The 24254-nt window shown below is 40.6% G+C and overlaps 1 protein-coding gene across 1 annotated transcript in view; it reads right to left on the reverse strand.

Annotated features, from left to right (window-relative positions):
- Positions 1–23734, reverse strand: part of PALMD (palmdelphin) — a 95487-nt gene extending 71753 nt beyond the window's left edge. Inside the window, exon 1 of the mRNA XM_077452852.1 lies at positions 23450–23734. Within this exon, the coding sequence (XP_077308978.1) occupies positions 23450–23494 (45 nt within the window). The 5' untranslated portion in view covers positions 23495–23734. The remainder of the gene's footprint in view (positions 1–23449) is intronic.
- Positions 23735–24254: the final 520 nt, after the last annotated feature.

The following is a 24254-nucleotide window of genomic DNA, read 5'->3' on the forward strand; positions in this document are numbered from 1 at the left end:
CTTGCTCCAATTATTCACTGTATTATATTTGAACCTAATAACTAATCTTGGATTTCACATTTTTCGCAAATATCTGGGAAACAAATTGCCTGTCTTCAACGTTTTTTATACTTTCACCCATGCCACTGGCTTCAACGTCCTGTGTCCTAAGTGTAATGCCCTGTACACGCGGTCGGAAATTCAGACAGGAAAGGTCCGATCAGATTATATTGTCGGAAAATCCGACCATGTGTGGGCTCTATTGGACTTTTTCCGTTGGAAATTCAGATGGAAAAAATTTGAGAGCAGGACAAAACCCGATCTGACTTTTTCTGATCCTTTGTAGAGAATTCCGATCGGACAAAGTGCCACGCATGCTCAGATCAAATTACGAGACCAAACCTATTGGCTACTAGCCTCGACATAGTCCCGTTGTAACGAATGAATGTCATCATATTCCGAACGATTGGATTCTCCTACAACTTTGTCCGACCGTGTGTATGCAACACCAGTTTCGGACACAATCCGTTGGAAAAAACCTGAAGGATTTTGTGGTCGGAATGTCCGACCGTGTGTACGGGGGCTAAGGGTCTGCCTGTTTACATAATCAGCCCCAGTAGCAAAAACTGATGAAGAAAGCAATGATTTAATCACACAAGGAGGCTATTTCTGCACACAGGGTAAAATGTCCCTAATGCCATGGTGACCATGATTGCAAGACAGCAACATTTGAATTCTATATCAGCTTTTAGAAAATCATATAACTACTAATTTAAACAGTAGTAACTTTTAAAGCACACAAAAAACACAAACAAACTAAAACAATATATACTCATATAATATAAGAAATTATTTTTGTGAAGTAAAAAAAAAAGGGAAACCAATATAAATGAATCAAAAGTCTTATAAATAATTCAATGTGCCCAAAAAAAAACATTCACACTAAACATTGTTTAAATTTAAAAAGTGAATTGTTCTTACAACGTAAATAATCCATAAATCATTCAAAAAATCACTTCTTGGACAATCCACCCAGTGACTCTTAAATCCATAGATAAATGCATTCCACTGTGCTCCATTTATTAAAGTTTGGAATTGATCTCACCAGAAACTTTTGCCAATCTTGCCACAGAAAGGCAAATACAGCATGGGTCTATTTGAAATAGATTACCTGGACCACCACTTGGCTCTGAGCAGCAGTGAGCTAAGTGGCCAGTGGGATACAGGGGGTTATTTACTAAAACTGGAGGGTGCAAAATCTGGTGCAGCTCTGCATAGAAGCCAATCAGGTTATATTGCCAAAAGCTTAATTGAACAAGCTTAAGATAGAAGCTACATAGAGGGTTAACTGTAGATGAAGGAGACATCTCACTAGTGACTGTGAATCTAGGATCTAGCAACTGGTAATTCAAGTTTATGCTGGTAACACAGCTGTTCCTGAGAGTGCCAAAGCCAACAGGCCAATTTTCCAGTGTCTCACCCACAAAGTCGACTGATGCAATTGGAGATTTACAGACATGGGTGTAGGTAGTTAAAAAATCCATCTGACAATTCCATGGTAACTCCACTTTGTGTATTTGTGTGTATATGTGTATATGCAAGCAGGATATTACTGAGGCATACAGGCTTCAAGGTTACAATAACATTTCAATCAGACTTTCCCAGTTTCATCTCAGCACAGGTGGCATTGTCAGCAGCTTAGTCACTTTCATATGTTGGGCTCTGATAATGACATTGTACAGCTGTGTTTTGTTTAGGTAGCAGAGAGATTATAATCCATTTTTAAAGAATAGCATATTGCTCCCAGCTAAAAGGATAAGCACCAACGTAAGAGTAGGTTGAATCAATGAACAATAGCCATCACCTCCAAAAATAGTTTTATGAAAAGTGAAGCCATAGTGAGTATGAGTTGTCATGAGTAAGGACGCTAGTTTGAAACATGTAATTGCGTTGTGATTCTTTTAAAAGAATGAATAAAAGTTGACATTTTAATATCTTAAGCGGCACTGGCTATTCTACATCGGTTTTACGCAAACACAAGAACTGTGACTGAACAGACCATGACACTGCTGAAGGAAAGGGAATGTTGCAGGGTGAATAACCTGTTCATCCATGATTTTCTTTCACCTGTATTTTGGAGAGTTCAGTAGTCAGTACTCAGTAGCAGTTGTGCCTATGTACCTAGTTATCACCAAGGTTATAGTGTTCAGCTCCTGTATTTACATAAACTGTCTGTTCTGTCTATCTATGATGTTCTCTAGAGCAGTTGGCGAGTAGAGGATAGGGTTGGGTAACAACAGGTTCCAGCATGATGTAAGATTGCATGCCGCCCAGTCCTGTGTTAAACTGGCTTTAACAGTGGCATTCTGATTTCTTATATTGGATTTCATATCATTTAGGGTAAAGATACACAGCCCAAGCATGTTAAACAGTATATTTTCAAGGTTCATTGCTTGGCATTTTGGCACATAGTCCATTGGTATATATACACTATATGGCCAAAAGTGTTTAGACCCCAGTGGCGTCACTAGGGTTGGTGTAACCTGGTGCGTTAAAACATGGTGTCACCCCAACCCTCCCCCCGGGACTGAGCGGCCTAGTGCTTCAGAGCGGCTCTCCTCCCATAACCAGCCACAATGGATGGAGCTGGGATGGGATTGGGGGGATGGAAGAAGCCGGATGGGATTGGGATGGTGGATAGAGCTGAAATGCGATTTGGGAAATGGATGGAGCCAGAATGGGATTAGGGGAATAAATGGAGCTGGAATGGGATCGGGGGATGGATGGAGACAGGATGGGATCAGGGAATGGATAAAGTCGGGAAGGGATCAGGGGAATGGATGGAGCCAGAATTGGATTGGGGTGGTAGATGGAGTTGGGATGGGATCGGGGTGATGGATGGAGCTGGGATGAGATTGAGGGGAATGGCTGGAGCTGGGATGGGATCAGAGGGATGGATAGAGCTGGGATGGGATCACGGGAATGGATGGAGCTGGGATGAGATTGGGATGGTGGATGGAGCTGGGATGGGATCAGGAGAATGGTGGAGCTGGGATGGGATCGGAGTGGTGCATGGAGTTGGGATGGAATCGGGGTGGTGGATGGAATTGGGATGGGATCGGGTTGACAGATGGAGCCGGGATTGGATTGGGGTGGTAGATGGAGTTGGGATTGAGGGGAATGGAGCCGGGATGGGATCGGGGGATGGGTGGAGCCAGGATGGGATCAGGGGGATGAATGGAGCCAGGATGGAATCAGGGGATGGATGGAGCTGGGATGTGATCAGGGGAATGGATGGAGCTGGAATGGGATTTGGGTGGTGGATGGAGCTGGAATGGGATCGGGGGAATGGATGGAGCCAGGATGGGATCGGGGTGGTGGATGGAGTTGGGATGGGATCGGAGTGATGGATGGAACTGGGATGGGATCGGGATGGTGGATGGAGTTGGGATGGGATCAGGGTGGTGGATGGAGCTGGGAGGGATAGGGGTGGCGGATGGAGCCAAGATGGGATCAGGGGGGTGAATGGAGCCGAGATGGGTTAGGGTTGGGTGGATGGAACTGGGATGGAATTGGGGGATGGATGGAGCTGGAATAGGATCTTTAATTGGAAGTGGGTGGGGGTTAAAGGATATGTGCTAGGGAGTGCTTTGGGAGGGGAGAGGAATTGTGCTGGGGGTAGCAAACTTCAAATCTGCCCATCTCCTTCTAGCACAAGTCCTCTCTAACCGAAAGCAAAGCACCCTTCTACCACATATCCTCTAATCCCCACCCCCTCCCTAAAATGTACTTCTTACATAGTAGGTGAGGTTGAAAAAAGGCACAAGTCCATCAAGTCCAACCTTTGACTTTTGCCAGCATAATTGTTAACTACCCAGTTCCAGGCCCTCCAGAAGTGCCCCCCCCCATCACAATGTCCCACAAGACTCCTGTTATTACAAACAATAGCGCCAGACCCTGGGCAGATGCTATAGCGTGCTGTCCCTCCTCCTCCTCGACTCTTCCTCCCAGTCTGTGTACTTGTCATGTCAGAGCTGAGGAGGAGGCAGCTATAGTCTGGTGTGCAGTGAGTGCAGACGGCAGTGAGAGGAATGTATTTGTGGCGTGTGGGGGGCGTGTGTGGGACCATGACAATCAGACCATGGGCACCCTGCCTGTCTGTCTGTCTCTGCCTTGGTCCCTCCTCGCACATCGTATGTAACTAACAAAATCTCGGAAGGGAAGGAGGAAGAGGAGGGAGCCCCTGTGCTCCTCTCAATGCGGCGCCGGTGTCACCCGGGTGCGGCCTGCACCCCCCGCACTCCCATAGTGATGCCACTGTTTGGACCCCTCCCAAATTATTAAGGTTCAGTGTTTCCTGGTGAAAGGTACTGTTAAAGCTATAGCATACAATGACATTTGTGCACTTCCAACCTTGTGGCCACATGACTGTACCCCTGTGTACAAAGCCAAGTTTGGTTTGAAGGAACTTGAGTGACCTGTAAAGAGCTCTGACCTCAACTCCAATGAGCACCTCTGTGATGAATTGGAGCTAGGCAATTTAGGTCTTCTTGTTCATAATCATTAGCTAACTTCACAAATCCTCTTTTGGCTAAATAGGCGCAAAATTACTACAGACACACTCCAAAATCTTGTGGAAAGCCTTCCCAGAGGAATGTAGGCTGCTATAGCAACATTGGGATGTACTAGAAATTCACATATTTATGCCCATGGTTTTGGAATGGGATGTCCAGCAAGCTCATCTAGGTGTGATGGTTACACGTCCACAAACATCTGGATATATAGTGTATGTCATATTGGGTTCCAGAAAATTTGAACTGCCAGTACAATATTTGCATCCTCATGCAAGATGTCTTAAGAGCCATGGTGACAGTGACTATTGACAACCAATAGGAATCCTACTATCTGCATTAGAGGATGGCTTGACTAATAACATTTGATTTCTTATCACCCATCTATAACCAACCACTACCAAAAATAACAGTTCTAGTAGGAAAATCCTACTATTCCCTCACTGACCATTGTTTTGTTTTGTTTTTTGACACCAAGCATGTTACTACAACGTGATCTGAGCTAAAGAATTATAACCTGACACTGCTGCAACCTCACAGGAATTCTGATGGTCTTTATAGTTAGATGTTTAGAGCTGCTACAAGGTGAAAAACCCCATGCTCAAGTACTAATAAAGCCGGCATCATATGTTTAGAGAAACTGATCTCTGGAGCATGCTACTGCTCACTTAACTGTGCTTTGGTATGAAGACACAAAAGAAAGTGTTTGTGTCATTGTACCTAAGCAAAGTTGACAATGGCTCTTGATTTAGCATAAAGGTGACGATTTTCATAGGTTGTGACAATTTCCTATTGACGTCCATGTATCTTGTGTCTTTGACATCTTGACAAAGTCATTGTGCTTTCTAAAGACAACTACCCTTCCTATGTTCTCCATGCAATTCTCAGTTGCATTAATGATGACTATGCATAATACATTTATAATGGCCATGTCCTAAAGTTACACTATTTTTGAAATATGATATGGAGCTGCTGAAATCCCACATAGCACATAGTTATGAACGTTAATTAAAGTTTATTAAATGCCAAAATGTTTTCTTCAGTTTTATATACAGTAGGGTTCTTTCACTTTTTGTTCTTAATGTACAACAGGAAGCAAAATAAATAATCCACAAATTCAGACAGTTGTCCCTATTGAATACTTTTCACATTTCCTGTCCAAGTGACAACTTTGGATTTTCCTTCACATTCTATCCTAATAGAGAATAAATATAATTGATTACACAAAAAGTTACTGCTAAAAAAAATTGCTAAAAGACCATTTTACATTTATATCAGTTATACTTCAACTTTCTTTTTACTCCTAAATGTGGGTCATTTGTTGGCTGAGCTTGACTTTGTAGCAGCCAGCATTATATAGCAAGCCAAAACAGGCATATGTGAAAAAAAAAAAAGGCACTCACTGGCACGTTGTGATAGTTCTGTGTAATTTTGTGGGTGTTGCGTCTTTTATTATAGTTGTTAAAAAGGTATGTTTCTTCTGAACTGGACTGAACTATGTAGAGACAGAAATGAATGAAGTGTGGCTGGTAGGCAGACTGACTGCTGGTAATTGTTGTACATTTCTAATAGACTTCTAATAAAAGGATAAAACATTGCACAGACTGCTCTTGGCTTATTTAATAAGGCTAAAACACAAACCTGCAGAAACCAATCACCTTCTACTAGAGTGCTCTAAACTGATTTATGGTGAAATCTGATTGGTTGTTATGGTTACGGCACTTTCCACTTTATCATTTACATCTGTAAATCATATAATAGGGAATAAATTATTTATTTGTTTTCTATAATTCATGTACCAAATAAAATACATTATATATATCTCTTCCAACCTCACACTACAATATTACTCAACATAGGAAATGGTTTCATAGCAACAGATTCACTTAGCGGAGATCTGGCAAGCTAGTCTCAAAGTTCTGGAAGTTTTCTATTTTAATTTTACTCTAAAGCTGGATACATACTATACACATTTCGGTAGATTGTTTTCCTTTAGATTTACCAAAACCATATAATATGAGGTCAAACCTTAGGAGTTTCAATTTGTATGCAATCAGGCAGGCCCTTGCACTACAAGGTTTTGGTAAATCTAAAGGAAATAAGGAAATCTGACCAAAAAAGTTTTATAGTGTGTATGTATCTCAGCAGGCATGGACTGGCCATCGGAACTACCGGGAGTTTCCCGATGGGTCGAATGGCTCAGTGGGCCAGTCAGGTGCAGTCCTGGAGCCGCTCATCTCTGACGTTGAGTGATAGCGATTTCACTCCTGTCAGGAGGAGCAGCTCCATCACTTGCTGGAGAGAGCATTAAGCGTTATGTTCCCTCCAGCCTGCAGGGGGAGATAGACAGCCAGCAGACTTTCCTTCCTCTCTCCCCAATCACTTGTTATCACATGACTGGAGAGAGGAACGAAAAGCTGCCTTCAAAACTATGGATACATGTGGGAGGGGGAGGAGAGGGAGGACACTCTGATGTGAAGGGGGCTGCTGGTGGGGACTCTGATGTGAAAGGGGCTGCTGGTGGGGACTCTGATGTGAAGGGGGCTGCTGGTGGGGACTCTGATGTGAAGGGGCAGCTGGTGGGGACTCTGATGTGAAGGGGGCAGCTGGTGAGGACTCTGATGTGAAGGGGGCAGCTGGTGGGGATTCTGATGTGAAGGGGCAGCTGGTGGGGACTCTGATGTGAAGGGGACAGCTGGTGGGGACTCTGATGTGAAGGGGGCTGCTGGTGTGGACTCTCTGATGTGAAAGGGGCAGCTGGTGGGGTCTCTGATGTGAAGGGGGCTCTTGGTGGGGACTCTGATGTGAAGGGTGTTGCTGGTGGGGACACTCAAAGTTAAAGTGGGCCGGTCATGATGAAGTCCAGGGCTACATTTTTGTCCCAGTCCAGCCCTGGTTCTTAGGGTGCAATGCGTAAAACCTCATACACACTGATTTTCTGCTGTTTTTTTCCTTCAGATTTACCAACACCATATAATATGAGGTCAAACCTTAGGAGTTTCAATTTGTATGCAGTCAGGCAGGCCCTTACATTACATGGTTTTGGTAAATCTGAAGGAAAAAATCATCAGAAAATCTGATAGTGTTTATAGTGCTTAAGACATTGCGGGGAGCAATGGTGATGTTGAAAAAGTGTCTTATATCAACCAATCAGAAATGATCGATCTGATTTTACTAATGATTTTCAATAATGCATCTATGATGTGCCTTCTTGTGAGATGAAATTGGAGTGGTAGCTATTGAATTTTCTTTCTTATTATCATCATTCTTCTTCCCACTCACATACAGGATAAAACATTGTGAGCCTTTATGCTATCACAATGCACATTATGGAGTCAACCTAAGTTCAGCAAGAATGTTTTAGCTGCCCTGATGCTAACATATAATTAGTTTGTACTGATGGCTGTATTTTGAATATCATCTGCGTTTTTTGCAGTGTACTGCTTAATAAACCTAGCAAAGTACTATTTAAAAAGCAACTGTCATGAAATTAATTATTTTTATTTATTTATTTATTTTTCCATAATTTTTTTTTTAATTCTATAATACCTTTTCTGATATAGACAAGAGTTAGATGGCTGCTAATACACTATATTGTCAAAAGTATTGTGATGCCTGCCTTTAAATGGCATCCCAGTCTTAGCACATCGGGTTCAATAATGAGTTGGCCCACCCTTTGCAGCTATAACAGCATCATGTGTAGGGTATGGGGTAGATGTGGGATCACAGATACTCCTGCAGAGGCACCATCCCCTGAGAATGTGCAACTATGTTTAAAAAAAAAGGGTAGGACAAGGTGGGACTTTAATTGTGCGTCAGAGGAGTATAATGAAAAACAAAATACACATACTTGAATTATAGAAAAATATCTAAACTTTATTAATCTGCCATTACTGTGGTACCTTCTAAGAGTAAACAAATTAAAATGAGTTATAGTTTTGGAATTTTGACATCAGGGTGTGCAAAGTCCCAAACAAAATAGAAAAGGTATGGCCTACGCATTTTCCCGGACAGTTCCGCTTCATCAGGGCCTTGAGAGAAGCACAGTGGATATCACATAGGTTTTAAAAATATTAATAAACAATGTATATGTGACATGATTAACCTGAATAAAAAAGTTTCAGATAAATGAAAAGAAAGTAAAAGGATATGGTAATACATTTGTTTCACATAATGTGAAACAAATGTATTACCATATCCTTTTTCTGGGATGCTACTCTCAAAGCCCTGATGAAGCGGAACTGTCTGCGAAAAACACATACGCCATACCTTTTCAATTTTTTTGGGACTTGCACACCCTGATGTCAAAATTCCAAAACTGTAAAGCCGCTTACACACGGGCGGACTGTCTGGCCAACTAAGTCCGTCAGACAATCCGACAGACAGTCCGTCCTACTTTTGAATGAACGGACTTGACCACACACGATGAACAGACAGTCCGTTGAAAGCTTGCGCGATGACGTGTACAGCACGTACGACGGGACTAGAAATACGACGTCCAATACACTGCAATGCAACCTTCGGCCGTGTAAATCCTTTCTGAGCATGCGCCATACTTAGTCCGTCCAACTAGCCTACTCACGAGCGGACTGTCCGCTGAAACCAAAGTTGGACGGACAATATTACAGAAATTCCGAAAGACTTAGTCCGCCAGACTGTCCGCTGAAAAAGTCTGCTGAAGCCCACACACGAGCGGACTGTCCGCTGAAACACGTTTCAGCGGACTAAGTTGGACAGACAGTCCGCCCGTGTGTACGCGGCCTTACTCATTTTAACTTGTTTACTCTTAGAAGGTACTGCAGTAACGGCAGATTAATAACGTTTATATATTTTTCTATAATTCAAGTATGTGTATTTTATTTTTCATTATACTCCTCTGAGGCATAATTAAAGTCCCACCTTGTTCTACCCTTTTTTTTTTAAACATAGTCGCATATAACAGCTTCAACTCTTCTGGGAAGGTTGTCCACAAGGTTTAGGCGTGTGTCTATGGGAATGTTTGACCAATCTTCCAGAAGCGCATTTGTGAGATCAGGCAGTGATGTTGGATAAGAAGGCCTGGCTCACAGTCCCCACTCTAATTCATGCCAAAGGTGTTCTATTGGGTTTAGGTCAGGACTCTGTGCAAGTCAGTCAAGTTCCTCCACCCCAAACTCACTCATCTTTGTCTTTATGGACAGGTACATGAATGCAATACTATTTTCTACTTTTTCTTAAAATGTAAAGAGTAATCATACATAGAATAGATTGCCTTAAAATGTATGGCTGTATAAATGTTTTTCTAATAATTCTATCAGTATAAGTGGCAGGTTCAGACATGAGAACTTGCTGCTGTCTTTACAAATTACATTGTAACTAGGGTTTCTGTGGGTACAACAAAGGCCACTGTGAGATAGTAAAGTCTGATAACCCAAACTGTGTGGAAAGTATGGGGAAGTCATATTGAACACAGTGCTACCATCATTTCTCCAAAATTTCTCCAAAATTTGAAAATCAGTGACAAAAACCATCCGTGGTTGGCAGCCAGAGAAGGTGACAGAACAGAGACACAATTTTCAGAAAGATTAGATAGAATGCAGATATGTCATAAAACCTCCACTATCAATGTCAACAACGACTCTTAATGCGTCCAGTCATAAATGGTTGATGTAACCCAGAAGTAAAGATCCAGAAAGCTCATGTGACACATTACACCAACTACTAGAGACATAAATAGGATTCATATATTTTGTGTCTATTAAATCATAATTTCATTCTGGTTTTCAGATTTCAGAATGCACCTCGTCAAATTGAAATATAACTATATTTAGAATAATTGGCTGGAGCCTAATAACACTAATAACACTTCAATACCCCTTCAGCACACCCCTCTTTGCTTGCTTGTGTTAATTCTATAAATGCCTTCCCCGAGGACCAGAAAAGATGGCTGCATTTGCATGAGACTCTTGTTCAACATTAAAACCACTGACTCTGATACATTACATTGGACTTACTCTTTAAGCAAACTGAATTCTGCATGGAACTAAAGACCAAGCAAACCTTGCTTAAAGAGAAGGTCCAGCCCCCCCCCACGAAAAAATTTAAAGTCAGCAGCTACAAATCCAGAGGCCAGAAGAGGGAGCGCATGCTCCGCAAACATGTCTATTGGTTCACCATATCCCGGAAGTGACGTCAGCCCCCGACTCCCTTCCAGATCAAGGAAGTGTTGGCTACCACAGGCGTAGCCCGCTTTGAGCTACTAGCGAGAATGTTCACGCACACCTGGCAATTTGTGCCCAATGCCTTTTACTACTTTACTCTTGTGAGTACCTATATCCGTTTGTAAATTCAATTTACTTTTATACTGCACTTAGAGTGGCACCTGTGTTTTATCCTCAGCTGTTCCAGAAGTTGCTTCTTACCTTCCACTGGGCTGCCTTCCAAGTGCTAACACAGGGTCATGTATTAGTAATTTTTTAAATTCCCCTTGACCATCTCCATCCCCCATGATGTCAAGCAGGCTGGCATGCTAACACTGAGCTTGCCACAAGCACCAACTTATTTCTGTGTGTTGCTACAAATACTGTAGCTGCTGACTTTTAATATTAGGACACTTAACTGTCCTGGAATCCAGCGATGTCGGCACCCAAGTCAGTTTTCCATTGACTCCCGGGTGCTTCCATTGCCTGTAAGGGAACCCAGCAGTGAAGCCTTGTGGCTTCACAGCCGATTCCCTACTGCACATGCGCAAAGTGCTCTGCACTTTAAGAATGGCCCGGTGGCGGGGGAAGGAGGAGGGAGTGTGCAGTGAGATCACCTGGAAGTGGGAGGGGGTACCTGTCAAAACCAGGTACCCATTCCCTCCTCCCCCCCCAAAAGGTGCCAAATATGGCAACGGATGGGGGTGGGAGGAGGCAGATAAGTAGAGCTTCCCCCTTTTGGGTGGAGCTCGTTTTAAGTATAATTTACATTTAGTGTTTTTTGTTTTTCAGTTCCTTATTCTCTGTTTTCTAATATTCTTCTTCTGTAAATATTTTCCTGTAAGTTTCTCTTTCATTAAAACAATATTTAAAAATGTTACACTAAATCTCTGAATGCAGTAAACAGAAAAACAAGTACTTTGCATCTGTAGAAAACTACCAATTTGTAAACACTGTTACATTCCTCTCTGGGCATGGCAGTGAGGGATACAGAAATTCCTTTTAAAAGGCCAGAATTGAAACAGCAGATGCTGTGCACAGTGTGCATAATCATTAAAGCACATGGTGATAGCTACTGTGTCTGTGGAAAGAGTTAACCTAGTAGTTATCCTGCCCCAGTGAAAATCACTCTCAGTATGTTGGTGCTTAGATTGTTGTCCCAGAGCAGGAAAACCTCTGCACAGGGTGCAATCTTAGAGTGTAATTGTCATAGCCATCTTCCATCTTGACAACCTTTGTCTATGAAGTGGTTGCAAACCCTTACATATACCCAGAGAAGTGACTGACCTCGGGAGATACACAGAGATGAAACAAATCCTTCTACATAAGTTGTTTCTCTCTGCAGCCCAATCTTCTCTACATCTGTTCAAAGTGCTAAAATATAAAACTTGTCTGAGAAGTCAGAAAAAGGAGGTGGAGAGCTGAAGTTATACTCTGCAGAGCTCAGTGAGGAAAGCTCTAAGCCCCTGTACAGGAGGTCGGACATTCCGACAACAAAATCCGTCATTTTTTCCGACAGATTTTGTCCGAAACTGGTGTTGCATACACATTGTTGGACAAAGTTGTCGGAAAATCCGATTGTTTGGAATGTGATGATGTTATTTCGTTACGACGGAACTACGTTCAGGCTAGTAGCCAATAGCTTTGGTCCAGGAATTTGATCTGAGCATGCGTGGCACTTTGGCTGATCGGATTTCTCTACAAACGATCGGACAAAGTCCGATCGGATCATGTTGTCGGAAAATTTTATATCCAGCTCCCAAACTTTGTTGGTCAGACATTCCGGCGGAAAAAGTCCAATGAAGCCCACATGAATTATCCGACCATGTGTACAAGGGCTAAGAGCTGTTTGGAGGGAAGGGACACACGCCCCTTGACACAGCACACATGAACAGAGCTGAGACTATCAATCATCTGGAGCACCCTCCCCTGTCACCATTTTTCTCTTGGTGTCAGGAAACTAATCGGAAGTGACTAATGCTGATAGCAGACAAAAATTAAACTTAGTGCTCTTAAAGAAGTTGTATACCCGCAAACGAAAAAAAAAAAGAAGAAACCCGTAAGGCAAACGAATAATGAGCTAGTATGCACAGCACACTAGCTCATTATGAAATATGTACCTAAGTGTCGGCATCGCATCCTGGTCACCACTGAGGGAGCTGACATTTTCCCCTCTGCATTTCTTCTTGGTTCACAGCTCCGGAGCTGTGAGTGGCCGGAGCATGAGCATGTCCATTCCGGCTAGTTACGGCACGATACCCCAGAACTTCGCCGGACCTTCACTACGCATGCGCTGCTGACGTCATCGGCTGCATGCAGGGTGAATATCTCCTAAACCATGTAGGTTTAGGAGATATTAATTTTACCTACAGGTAAGCCATATTATAGGCTTACCTGTAGGTTAAAATGTAAAAAGGGGGTATACAACCACTTTAATCGAGACGAGTAAACACTAGAGCAGAATATGCTTTGTTCATAGGTCATGTCTGAGGTTTACAACCGCTTTAAGCTCTATCCACATTCAGGCAGACTTTTTCCTGAGTGAAGACATGATTTTGGCAGAGATGGACAGTTTGTTGATTTCCTTGGGTGATGCTCAATGTAACTGCAATATTCATGCAAGTAAATCTGTTAAGTCCAATGGTTTATGTGTTTAGGTGGTATTGTCCACTTGTCAATATCTACAGTATATGTTAAATGATCTGTTGCTGAGTGTGGTGATACATATTAAACACAGACAAGAATGAAGTAGGTAGTGCTTAGCGGATTTCCTCTGTAGAATTTCAGTACTCATCAAAACGTAGGATGCTGTTTGAGTCTTGGCAAGAAACACAGTTATAAGTGTTTAAGTGTTAGATGACGTTTTATCAAATAATGAGCCAAACAGGTAGTTTTGGGAGCCAATTTCCAAGTAGGAAAGTTTTTGTGAATGGAAAAGGGGTTATATTTGAACAAATAGTGTTACTTGGAACAACTCCAGCAAAATAAATGGTACGACTTTGTGTTACTCATAGGTATCAAATTATCATTGCTCTGCTATCATTGCTCTAGTGAGTAAATGAAAGGAGATATCATGTTTATCGCTATGGTGAGGACAACAAGTGGAAACACATACAATGAACTTCATGTTAACAAGCGTAAAGCATGTATTATATAACATCACACATCTCCAGTAGAATGACTTCATTGGATGTGTATAAGAGTTATCATTAGTTAGTCAGCAGTAGGTGACTTTGAACATGTTTGGGACATACTTAGACAAATAAAAAAAAATACAAAAGAAAGAAATGGGCAGACTTGATGAACCACTTGGCCTTTTTCTGCTGCCACGTTGTTAAGTTTCTATATTTCTATTAGGAGCGATCTAAGAAATACATATCTAAATAGTTCTAGAGTATATATCAACCAAATCGCTAAAGCTTCACATAAGCTATAAAGTAGAACTATAGGTAAATGTTAGGTCATTTTAGAGTACGGGACCCTGTCATATTTTTTTGTGTCCCATTGCAGAGATTTCCCTTCACTTCTTGTCCTATAGCCAAACAGAAAGTGAGGGGAAATCCCTGAAAATAAAGGGAATTTCTTGGGGACCCCCAGGTCACCTGAACTAGTGTCCTCATTGGAAGATTTCCCCTCTATTACTTTTCTAGGGACAACACAACTTGTGATTTTCTTTTACATTCACTTTCAGTGATAATGGTAAACAGGATAAATAGAGAGGGAGAAATGTCCCTAATGGGGGAACAGACAGAAATAAAAACTGACAGGAGTTCTAATGCCTCTCCACTCTATCCAAAACTAATAAAAAGTTTTGACTTTAGTTATACTTTAACATTTATTGTGATTCCAAAAGTCTTTTCAATCGTTTTAAATTTGCAGTTTTATCATTAAAAGAATACCCACTGTTCCTGCTATAAAGTTATTTGTTCTATAATAGGGCAACAATTGTCTCCCTATTGTGTTCCTGTGTTGTCATCCTGTTACATGCTTTGCTGGTGGTAACTTCAACTGGCCTCGTTGACACATTGGTCCACTGTTGCCATTATCAAGCAGCCAGTCCGGAGCTGAAGTAGCTGGAGCGAGTGCTTGTAGGATGGGAAGTGGCTGAAAGAGGCTGAGGATATTTGCAACACTGAGATGGTAAAAAGTATAAAAATCATAAAAAATATATTTTATGAAAAAAAGGCTATTATTTATAATACAACAATCAGCGCAAACAAAATGTCAATGGTGTTTGTGTTCCTTCTTTAAAATAAAGTATTGAGTTTGCAGTTGTGTTCTGGGAAATGGGAAACAACCTACAAGGCCTCTAATGAGATATCTTTTTTTTTTTTCCAAAAAAAGATACATTTTTATTGAGAAAGTAAGTTCAATAAAACAATAACATCAATCCAGCACAATTTTCACACATGACAAGACACAAAGTCATCATCATCAGTACCATGGCAATAGGAAATAAAATTCCAAAAATAAAGATAATTTAGGACGCATAACCTCACAATAATATTCTATCCATAACAGGGTCAGTGGGTCTAAGGCCTGGGGTCTCCAGTCACAAGCCCCAGATCTTGTGCTGGTATAAGAAGCGCTCCAATCTGAGCATACTACCTATAGATTTAACTAATTCGGCATGTGTAGGGAGACAGTGAGATTTCCGATGAATAAGAAGTAGAGCTCTATTAAAATGGAAGTAAACCCTTTTTTTTGATCGTGTGCCTACAGATCAGCCTGTAATAAGGCTTCCCTGTAGGTACAGTGCATATCTCCTAAACCTGCACGGTTTAGGAGATATTCACACTGCATGCAGCCAGGGACGTCCCCGGCTCATGCGCTCTGAAGGGACGACATACCTGTGCTGTCCCTTCAGAGCTCCGTGCCACAGTCCTTGAGGAGTGATGTCGTTGCAGTGCGGCCAATCAGATGGCTTCCTGCTATCAACCTGTTATCGACCTGTAAATCACCTAGGACAGTGTTTCTCAACTCCAGTCCTCAAGGCGCCCCAACAGGTCATGTTTTCAGGATTTCCCTCAGATGAAATGGCTGTAGTAATTACTAAGGCAGTGAAACTGATCAAATCACCTGTGCAAAATAATGGAAATCCTGAAGACCTGTTGGGGCGCCTTGAGGACTGGAGTTGAGAAACACTGACCTAGGATACCCAGCACACTGCATTTGGGATTGACAGGCAACTTGGGCCAGCGCCAGAGTAAATGGATTAGATCCCCATCATAGGATCTGGTAAAGCTCCCATCTTAAAACTTTTTGCTGGGGTGTCCGATGAGATATCTTGGTCTCCTGTGTAAGAGTTTAACATTCTGATTGTAATACGGTTACTATGTGCAATGCAAGCCATTTCTTTCCAGAAGCCTTTTATATATATATATATATATATATATATATATATATATATATATATATATATATAAGGCCCTGTGTTTAGTGTCTTTTGAATACATTGCTGAAAAAAGAGAGAAGCTTATCCTGGCAGTTAAAAGTTGTATCTTTAAATCCCAGCTGGCTCCTCCTTATAACATTATACAGAACATCTTGAGAGGGATTAAGGCAATTAGATGTAAGATTTTCATGGTCCCATTAGAGCAGGCACAAACTTGAATAAACAGCTCCACTTTGCTTTTTTTTTGTATTCAACAGGCTCAGGTAGTGCTTGAAGAAAGCTTGCTTGATGGCTATAATTGTTTAATTATTCATTAACTCATTAGAAGGATTCATGTAGACTTCTGATAATACACTCAATATTATATTGTTTCCCACTGATACTTTAGCTGCAATTTATACTTTAGCAGCAAACCTCAATTTATCAGCGAGAAATGGATAATGGAAACAATATAGATTCTTCCAGTATGTTTGTTCTGTTGAAAACTCTCAGATGAGGATACAGAGTAGTTACTTAAATACATAGAGAGCATTGTGATAAAGGGTGACTTTATCTCTTAAAGTGTTACTAAACCCAGAACCCTGCATTCACTATATCTGGTCTCCCACAGTACACATGGAAATGCATTTTTCTATAGTAAATACAAAACTGCTAAATACCTTTTCTCATCAGCAGTATTTAGCATTCTTGTGACTTCTATCAATGTCTGGTGAAAGCTTGTAGGAGGAGTTTTCATTCTCCTCTGACTGTCCTATAAGGCTGCAGGACCCCTGACCCTCTATCTGGACAGTGCTAATTGGCCTTGTGCTGATCACGTACGCCCCCTCCCAAGAAAAAAAAATAACTCTCTAGCATTACACAGCAAACTGAGCATGTGCAGAGTGACTCCAAATGCTGTGTCTTGTCAGGATATGGATTTGGGACAGTGGAAGAAGTGGAGGATCAGAGAAGACAGGATCAAACAGGCTTTTTACACAATGCACAAGATTAACCCCTTAGGTTCCACAGTGAGTATAACAAGCCTGCTTTACTGCATATACAGACTGATTTTACTGTTGTGGGTTTAGTAACACTTTAAAGAGCAGTAGGCCTTATATATTAAACGTGGCTTTGCTACTATTAATAACCAACAAGATACTAGCTGTCATTTTTCATTATGTGGGTTGAAGAATAGAAAAAAAATCTTGATTGGACAACAGCTTGTCCTTTGCAGTAACACAGCTTTCCTACCTAGCCAGCACTATTGCCAGAAGTAAATAAAGGAGTATCATTATACATCCTTGTTGACAGCTTTATAAATGACAAAATACATTTGATACTCAAAATTGTGCAACATGTCAGGGCAACAAATGTAAATGTAAATTTAAAATCCAGGTTTTTATGATATAAATCATTACAGTAATTACACTAACCTGAAACCCTATACACAAAATTATTAGTCAACATTTTTCAGTCTTTTCTACTCCACCCACATAAAGCTTACTAATTCCTGAAATTCAGACGGACATGTTGATTTGAATGCTTGTGTAAGTTAAGTACTCTCTTATTCACTAGAGAGAATATATTTTTTTTTAGGTTTTTAGATATGAAGCAGCAGACTGCTCAATGTGTTTCTTTGGAATACCAGTTGTTACATGTCAGTAATTTCTTTGTATATGTGTATTATATGTCTACTAGAATTCTACCTCATTGTTACAATGTCCACCCTGCCCAAGCCGAGCCATCCCGTCCACACTGGGCCCCACCACAGATACACATGTGACAGTGATCTTATTAGTATAAATAGTGATTTCAGATTTATGTTAGGGTCTGTATTAGCTTCCATTCTGGTAATAGTTACATAGTTAGTAAGGTTGAATAAAGACACCAGTCAATCCAGTTCAACCTGAGTGAGTACACACTCACATTGGTCCCGACCCTCAAGGAGCTCACAATCCAAGGTCCCCAACTCACATTCATATACTAGGGCCAATTTTTGGACAGAAGCCAATTAACCTACCATCATGTCTTTGGCATGTGGGAGGAAACCAGAGTACCCAGAAGAAACCCACGCAGGCACAGGGAGAACACGCAAACTCCAGGCAGCTAGTGTCATGGTTGGGATTCAAACTAGTGACCCTTTTTACTGCTAGGTGAGAGTGCTACCCACTACTCCACTGTGCCAACCACTGGGTCACTCAATGAAATAAAAAGGTTGGACTGATCTTTGTACTCAAATTTATGTATAATCCATTAAAGAGCTCTCTAACTTTGAACATTACCATTACAGAGTCGCTAGCCAGAAGAATTGTTAACAGTACATGCATGATGGCCACAGGAAAAGGCAAAGCAGCCCCACACTAGCGAGCTACAAATGAACAACCATAGCCCCCGCCTAGAGACCACCCATTCTAATATGTTTCACTGCATCGTGCAAGTCCAATGTGGTGAAATGCATTCGAGCTTAACATGTTCCAAGGTATTGGACTTAGTGATAGAGGAAGCTTGATATGGTAAAATGCATTAGAGTGAGTGGTCTCCAGACGGGGCCTATGACTGTAGTTATTGATGAAGAAAAGCCTTGATAATTTGTACATCACTGACGTGCCGCCTTTTTTGGTGTTTCTTGGAGTGAATATGGTTTCCTTTAAGCCTAGTAACCAAGTTCCATTAGATGGCAGGAGTTTTTGCCTTTGAGCAAAAATATCTGCACGGTCTCTTAACATGTGTGCTGCTGGCGTTATCACTTGAAGACTCCATTATTTTGGTCTCCTGCTGTGATGAACAATACAAGTAGTCTATTCTCTTCAGTATATTAGAAATGAATGCTGAGTATCCTACATTACGGAATCTTTCTGGCCATATGCAGCACTAACCAAAGCAATAGTTATTAACATACAACCGAATGGATGGTAGGGCTTGCTAATTAATCCAGCACAATGAGTATTGGTGACACACAGAGCAAAATAACCATAGTAACCATCTAATAACTGTTTGCTTTAAAGCCCAAAGGAACTTTCAGTTTATATAAAAAAATTAAGTTTTCCTGTCTGTTCTTTTTTTTTTTAAAGAGTTGAAAAAAAAAAGTTCCCAGCCAGACAAGGAGCCTTGCTCTCTGTAGAGGTCCAACATACCCTCTTAGCTCTGACTCAGCAGAAAACATGTCAAGTGTCCTCTGAGACCGTTGCTTCACCACAGAGAGTAAGGGTTGGAAGCAAGGCAGAGGACGGGCTTTTCTACTCAAGCTATGACTTCCTTTTAAAGAAAACCCATAGCAAAGCTTTGCACTCCTTTTGTTTTGATGTAACTATAATGTATTTAGCTCATTTAAGGGCAAACATACTGTTTATACTTCATCTATATATACCAGTGCATCAAAAACATGTTACCAAAAAGTCCATACACCACTCAATAAAGTGTCCACATACAGTAATCTGTTATACAACAAAAAAAAGTGCTATAGTGCTGTGCAAAAAAGTTCATCAAAGGTGTAAAAAATCCATGAAGGAAAAGTGCCTCATTACGGTCTGGATTAGGGTCAGTGAGAGTGGTACGCACGATAATTTACCACTGAATACACTGCAGTGGATTTCAAAGTGTTTTATTGTGAATTTTCCTTGGTGCAAGGTGTAGCACCACCATATGTGAGTAGGGAAATTGAGTTTTTTATTTAAATAAACATCTAAAGGTTTTACACTATGCTGATCCACCTTGCTTTTTCATGTGACGTCTGAATGAGCTCTACGAAAGGACTGCTGGATAAAGTATATAGAGGAGGGCTAACCCCCCGGTGAGAGTGGAGGAACATCAGAATCATTGTGGATCCTCTGATAACAACAGGCTAGACATGACTTACCTGTAGTGGGTGGTCATGGTGATCTGGTGAGTTATCTGGTGTGGCAAAGATGGTGAAGCACTGGAGCACTTTCTTGGAAGATTGGGGACACGTTTTAAAAATATTAAAGACAGTTTAAAGAGCTGCGCCAATCGATGAAAAAATAAAATAAAAAATGGAAATAAAATAAAATAACCATTAATCATCACACAAGAAATGGCTAAAATATTCAACCACTTCAAACCCCATCTATACGTCCATATGGATGTATATATGGGGTTTGAACTAGTTGAATATTTTAGCCATTCCTTGTGTCATGATTAATGGTTATTTTATTTTATTTCCATTTTAAATTTTATTTTTTAATCGATTGGTGCAGCTCTATAAACTGTCTTTTCCATTGCCTGTGTGTGTACCCCACCAGAGCTGCTGCCTATAAAGGGTTTTAGTGATTTTTTTTGGCCAATTAATTGATCTAGTAATTAATCAGCTAACCAATTATTAAGAATTTTGTCTAGCGTGGTTTATTTTTCCCATGTTTTAAAAATATTGTTTGCACAACACTGGGGCACTTTTCCTTAATGGTTTTGAAGATTTTTGACACCTTTGATGGGCTTTTTTGCACAGCACTATATCATTCTTTCAGTTGTATAACAGATTACTGTATATAGACACTTTATTGAGTGGTATATGGACTTTGTGGTACCACATTTTTTATATTTTATTGCACTGGTATATATAGATGAGGTATATGAGGTATATAAAGAATGTTTGCACTTTAGGTGATTTAGATATTGAAGTTACAGGTCAGAGCTGTATAAGTTTGGAGGATTATTGTGATATCCCTTGCTATAAGAATTGACATACAGCTGCTTCACCTGCATTTTGATCCCAGCGCTGGTGATATAAATTTTTCTTATTTAGCTGATTTAAATTGAAAATTCAGTTGAGCATTAAACTATATTTTAAATAGTTGCTAGGAGTTACTGCACTTTGCACCTTTTCGTTGTTCTTTTCAACTGCCTTATTTCCTGTTGGGCTCCAGTAAAAAAACTGTAGGAAAGGAAAGTTTTTTTAATCAAATCAACCACTACATCTGCCATTTTTTTCATGTTGGAAGAGGATAACACTGTGGCTGGAGAGTGCAAATCCTACAGTAGTGCAACTCCGTATAGAAACCAATCAGCTTCCAGGTTTTATTGTCAAAGCTTAATTCAACAAGCTAAAGTTAGAAGCTGATTGGCTACCATGCACAGCTGCACCAGATTCTGACTGCACCAGTTTTAGTAAATCTATGGTTCATGAGTACACCTTTCCTCTGCTTTTAAAATTTGTAGAAACTTCGGTATGAAATAGTTATAAAATGAGAATTTGGGTGACAGTGGTCAGAAAACATCTACCTATGTAAATCATTAGCATGCAGAAAAAATACCTGTGACCTTTTAATAATCAGCTGAGCTGCAGTATCTTGTCCAATGTGCCTCAAGTGGATACAGGTAAATTTACTTTAGGGCAGGGATAGGCAACCTCGGCCCTCCAGCTGTTTTGAAACTACAAGTCCCATGATACATTGCGAGACCCTGGCACAGGCATGACTCCTAGAGGCATGATGGGAATTGCACACCAATGCACATCCACAATGCACTGCAATGCATTTGTGTTGTGGTAGGTACACCACAGCATACAGGTGCACATGCTCTGAAAAATTGTGCAGGACCTTGTTTTTTTACTTTAAGGTGCAATAAAAGCTCATTCAACACCCAGGAGCTGATTCACTGAAACAATGGAAACTGTTTACATGGAAAGCCAATGCTCACTTTAGAAAGTGTATATTCTCTTTGCAAAGTAAATGTTAACAAAAATAAGAACTTGTGTTCACTTTGAATATCTAGTTGTGTGTAAGGGAAATTTAAAAAACATCATTTTTGCTACAACGTGATTGATTGATTGCAGTGAACAGCTTCAAGCAATAAAAATCCCCAAAAACCGTAATATATTGCAGCCTACCCATAATTAGCTGTGGTGGTTGCATTCATTTTCTATTTGTAGGCTTTTTTCCCTCTGTTTTCACCTGGTGATCTGGCCAGTAACACACTCCCTGTATTAAAGTCCCCCCACTCTGGATGAAGAAGCACAGGGGGCACAACAAACAGAAGCATTGTCAGTCTGGGAGTAAGGGAAGTGTTAAATGTATTAGCTGATTTAGATGCACTAACAAATTGAAGCCAAGCTCCGGCTCAGACTTTATAATCAGTTATAGCAAACAGTGTTTTCCTTTTGGGATGAAGGTTTTACATGAAAAAAATAAAAGCTGATTACTGTAAGCACCCCTGCCAGTGTTAAATGGTTTGTATCATCCCTGCAAACGGATACATCTGGAAGAGAGCTTGTTCTTTTGAAAAACAACAGACCTACTGGTCAGATCACCAAGTGAAAACAGAAGAAAGAAAGCCCAAAAAAGAAAACAAATGCAGACATTACATTTAATAATTGGAAAGGTGCAATATAATATATATTTTTTTCTTTTGGGTTTATTACTGCTTTCACCTTATTTACTAAGCTCAGTAAACATTTTACTTTGCAATAAGTGAACAGCCTAAACTCCTTTAGCAAATCAGCCTATATATCTTATTTAATTCCTTATTTGCCAAGTAATAGGTATCAGCAGGTTTGGTGCTTTTTTTCTCACTTTATAGCAGGGAGCTCCTTTGATTTGGAAACTCTCAAGCTTGCATATGCTTATTCATAACAGATGTCCCCAAAGTTATAATACCAAATTATAACATTCAAAAACATCAAATGGGGTGCTGGGTGCATATCCAACCACCCATCCAACCAAACACTTCCCAGACACCAACATGTGAAGAGACTTTTGGGCCAGTTGACTAGCTTTGGCACCAGTTTATTTTAATGTCCCCTTCAGGTGGACCCCCACACTCAGGGGACTGGTGACTTCATGGTTGGCTCACGAGATTGTATGAATGACGGATGCACTTGTCCTAAATTTGGACGCTGACAAACCCAGTAAAATATGCTATATAATTAGCACTTTCCAAAAATTTTGGAAAGTTGCTATATATCTGTGGACGTGGTAACCTGGCCAGCCATGGCTCTCTTTTTTAAGATATTACAATGCTATATAATTAGAAAAATGCAGGATGTCCAAAAACACTTTTTTTTTTCTTTTTAATCTCTTGCAAGTCCAAATCTTTACCAGCTCAGGAACATTTCAATTTTTTTTTTTTTCCATGCCCTTTATTCTTTCAATGTAAGTGTCACCCAACGCCGGGTCAGCCTATGACCCAGTGCCCTTGAATGGAGTACAAAGTGGCCAGGGTGTCACTCTTTAGCTGTGTCACGCTAATGGTTATATCTCTGTAAACACTTACCCTGACAAATGTTCACAGCTGCTATAGCAAGTTAATATAACAACTCATCATACAAACATGAACCAAATTTAAATGATATGTTATATAGTGTAAAAAAAATTAAAAAAATTAAAAGAACTTACGGTAATGGCCAGGAGCCTTTCTTTCAGCAATTCTGCTTCTTCCATCCTGTAAAGTTACACAGAAAACATTCAGGATCTGACAAGCTGGAGAGTAACTGGAGCACAACTGAAGGAAAGGAAGAGAGCAGCTGCAGGTTCCAAGAGAGATCTATTAATGTGGAGAGAAGTGGAGAGTTTCTTAATGGGTTGAAGCAAGTCTGAATGGATCAGCCCAGGCAGGCTCATGTGAGAAGGGTGTGCTCTACAGGCAGCCTCTCACATAACCGGTGGCTTTACTGACAGGCAGCAATGACACACAGCACAAGTTCCTATCTTAACAAGCTGTCAGCTCTTTGACTTAAGTACAAAGATATTGTATTTCCCCCGTGCACTTTTGTGTTACATCACACTGATTCCAGTAGGTTGTGTTTTACAGTATGTCCTGTGTTTGTATAGCCCATTACATCAATAAGGGATGAAGGATAAATTGCAGAGCGCTGATTTAATAATAGATACAAAAGTGTATGTATAACGCTAGGCTTTTTTCCAAAAAGTCTATAATAACAGGAGTATTCTGAACAAAAGAAAAATAAGACTCGTTCAGCTGGCTTTCTTGTCTTTTTGCAAGCACATACGTTTCTGTTTTTGTTGTTTTTTTCTTTTTACAATGGGGCAACATTGTAGCATCAATCAGGAACTTGTATGAGTATATATTCACGCAATCCTCAGAAACCAGCAAGTGTAGACCAAACACAACCCCCAACCCCCAAATCAATAAAGGAACTCCAACTTTGGAAATACAAATGCATGTCAGTCTCTGGATTGT

Source organism: Lithobates pipiens, unplaced genomic scaffold, assembly GCF_037356315.1.
Source record: "Lithobates pipiens isolate NorthernLeopardFrog02 unplaced genomic scaffold, aLitPip1_a1.2 Scaffold_23, whole genome shotgun sequence".
In the NCBI taxonomy this organism is placed as follows: Eukaryota; Metazoa; Chordata; class Amphibia; order Anura; family Ranidae; genus Lithobates; species Lithobates pipiens.